General features: G+C 58.7%; 1 protein-coding gene across 1 annotated transcript; it reads right to left on the reverse strand.

Moving 5' to 3' along the window:
• Window positions 1-453: 453 nt before the first annotated feature.
• On the reverse strand, window positions 454-1,941 carry LOC124677948 (7-deoxyloganetin glucosyltransferase-like). The gene has a single exon (XM_047213880.1). It carries the CDS (start codon window positions 1,939-1,941, stop codon window positions 454-456), a length of 1,488 nt encoding a protein of 495 aa, XP_047069836.1.
• Window positions 1,942-2,189: the final 248 nt, after the last annotated feature.

Raw genomic sequence — 2,189 nt, forward strand, 5'->3', positions numbered from 1 at the left:
TTTTGGTATCTATTTATGGACAGAGGTAGTAACAAGTTAAGAACCTCAATTATTTTGGGAAAGAGAAAATAGATGCATCTCTTTTCTTAATACTACTTCCTTCAATCCAAATTAATTAAATTTATTTTATCTAGATATGGATATATCTAGTCAACAAACGCATCTAGATATGAATGTATTTAGATAAAGTAGAATCAATTAATTTAAATTAAAAGTAGTACGTACAACGAACATAGCTGCATAAATGATACTGGCAGCCGGGCTAATTTATCGAGAAACAAATGGCAAACTTTACTTCGAAAATATTCCAACGCCATTTCTGATAAAATTGGTTTGGTGCTTGTGTACGTACCAACCAAAACAGAACAATCACGCACGCTACAAACTAAATATAAGCCTGACAGATAGTCACCCCGGACAGAAGGAATTCGATCGAAATCAAATGCGTATGATTTAATTTTCGGCAGGAGATGCGTTGACCGCTTGATCCGTGTTGCCACGCAGGATATCAATCAGTCTGTCAAGATTGACCTCCGCTGGGCCACCTGGCAGCGTCGCCCCCGCGGCCTTGTCCTTCCACTCCGCCGAGCGCCGGCGCATCTCTTTCCCCTTGTCCCCCTCCATTGCATCTTGTATCTTCTCGGCCACGTCCGCCCGCCTGACCTCCCCGCCGATCTCCATCCCGACGCCCCACTCCGTGCGCTTGTACCTGCAGTTGGTCTGCTGCTCCGCGAAGAAGGGCCAGCTCAGCATTGGCACGCCGGCGCAGAGGCTCTCCAGCGTGGAGTTCCACCCGGAGTGCGTCAGGAACACGCCGACGGCGTCGTGCACGATCACCTTCTCCTGCGGGCACCACGTGGTCAGAAGGCCGCGGCCCTCGATGGCGGCGGAGAACTCCGGCGGGAGCACGGCCGCGTCGCCCTTGACGAGGTCGGGGCGCACGTTCCACAGGAATGGGTAGCCGCTGTTGGCCAGCCCCCACGCGAACTCCAGCATCTGCTCGTTGCTCATCACCGTGATGCTGCCGTAGTTCACGTACACCACCGAGTGCGGCGGGTGGCGGTCGAGCCACTCGAGCAGGCCGTCCTGCTCCTTCCACAGGTTGGACTGCACGGCCACGTCGAGAGGAGAGCCCTTGGGAATGACGCGGCGGACTTGGAGGAGGAGTGGGCCGACGACGCAGACGGGCGGGAGGATCGCTCGCATGGCGTCGAGCTCCCGACCCTCGAGGTCGTCGAAGGAGTTGACGACGACGGCGTCGGGCTGCGACGCCGCCCGCGCGGTCTCGCGGATGAGGAAGTTGAGCATGATGGCGTTGGGATCCGTGGTGCGGATGAAGTCGGGGAAGTCGCGCAGCTGGAAGCCGTCGCAGACGCCGGGCACGCCGTGGACGACCGTGTCGAGGTACCCGTCCGTGAGCTGCGCCTCGTCCTTGAGCGGCACGAGCCCCTGCTCGACCAGGTTCTTGTAGTAGTTGTAGGCCATGAAGCCGCAGGCGCTGGCCGTCCACAGCCCGGCGCAGGGCAGGCCGATCTCCTTGGCGGCATCGTAGGCGAACGACATGACGACGTCGCACAGGAGGCACGTTACCGGCGGGACGCCGGAGGCCGGGTCGTTGAGCGTGGCCAGGAGCGCGGTGAGGTGGGGGAGGCAGGTGGTCATGGTGGAGTGGCAGAGCGCGGGGATGTCCTGGGTGGCATCGGCGTCGGGCGGCGGGAGGCCGTCCGGTATCTTGGTGAAGTCGAAGCCCGGGCAGCCGTGGAACGCGGCCGCGCCCCGCGATTTGAGGAGGCGGCCGTAGTTGTACTCGGTGAGGACGAAGGTGACGTGGAAGCCCCTGACGTGCAGCAGCTTGGCCACTTTGAGCATCGGCGTGATGTGGCCCTGCGCCGGGAACGGCACGCACACCGCGTGTGGCTTCTGCTCCGTCGTCGACCCCATGATCTGTCGATCGAGCGGTTCTGCACTGACTAATCACAAGCTGCGCAGAAGCAAGTGAGTTGCTGATCGACTTAAGGGGGCCAGCAGCGCTATGAGGCAGTGATGCGGACGACCAAGTTGACTGATAGTTATAGGGCGGCTAAGAGCGCAGCCCACTCGGCCGGCGGCCATTGATAAACGGATGTAATAGTTAACAAGCTCGCTGCGGGCCTCCATGTGCTCAGCAGCTGTTTGTCATGGGGCAGATC

Source organism: Lolium rigidum, chromosome 7 (genome assembly GCF_022539505.1).
Source record: "Lolium rigidum isolate FL_2022 chromosome 7, APGP_CSIRO_Lrig_0.1, whole genome shotgun sequence".
In the NCBI taxonomy this organism is placed as follows: domain Eukaryota; kingdom Viridiplantae; phylum Streptophyta; class Magnoliopsida; order Poales; family Poaceae; genus Lolium; species Lolium rigidum.

Bases quoted from the DNA above. Each gene is read 5' to 3' on its own strand.
- LOC124677948 (XM_047213880.1), bottom strand. From the start codon at position 1,941: ATGGGGTCGACGACGGAGCAGAAGCCACACGCGGTGTGCGTGCCGTTC.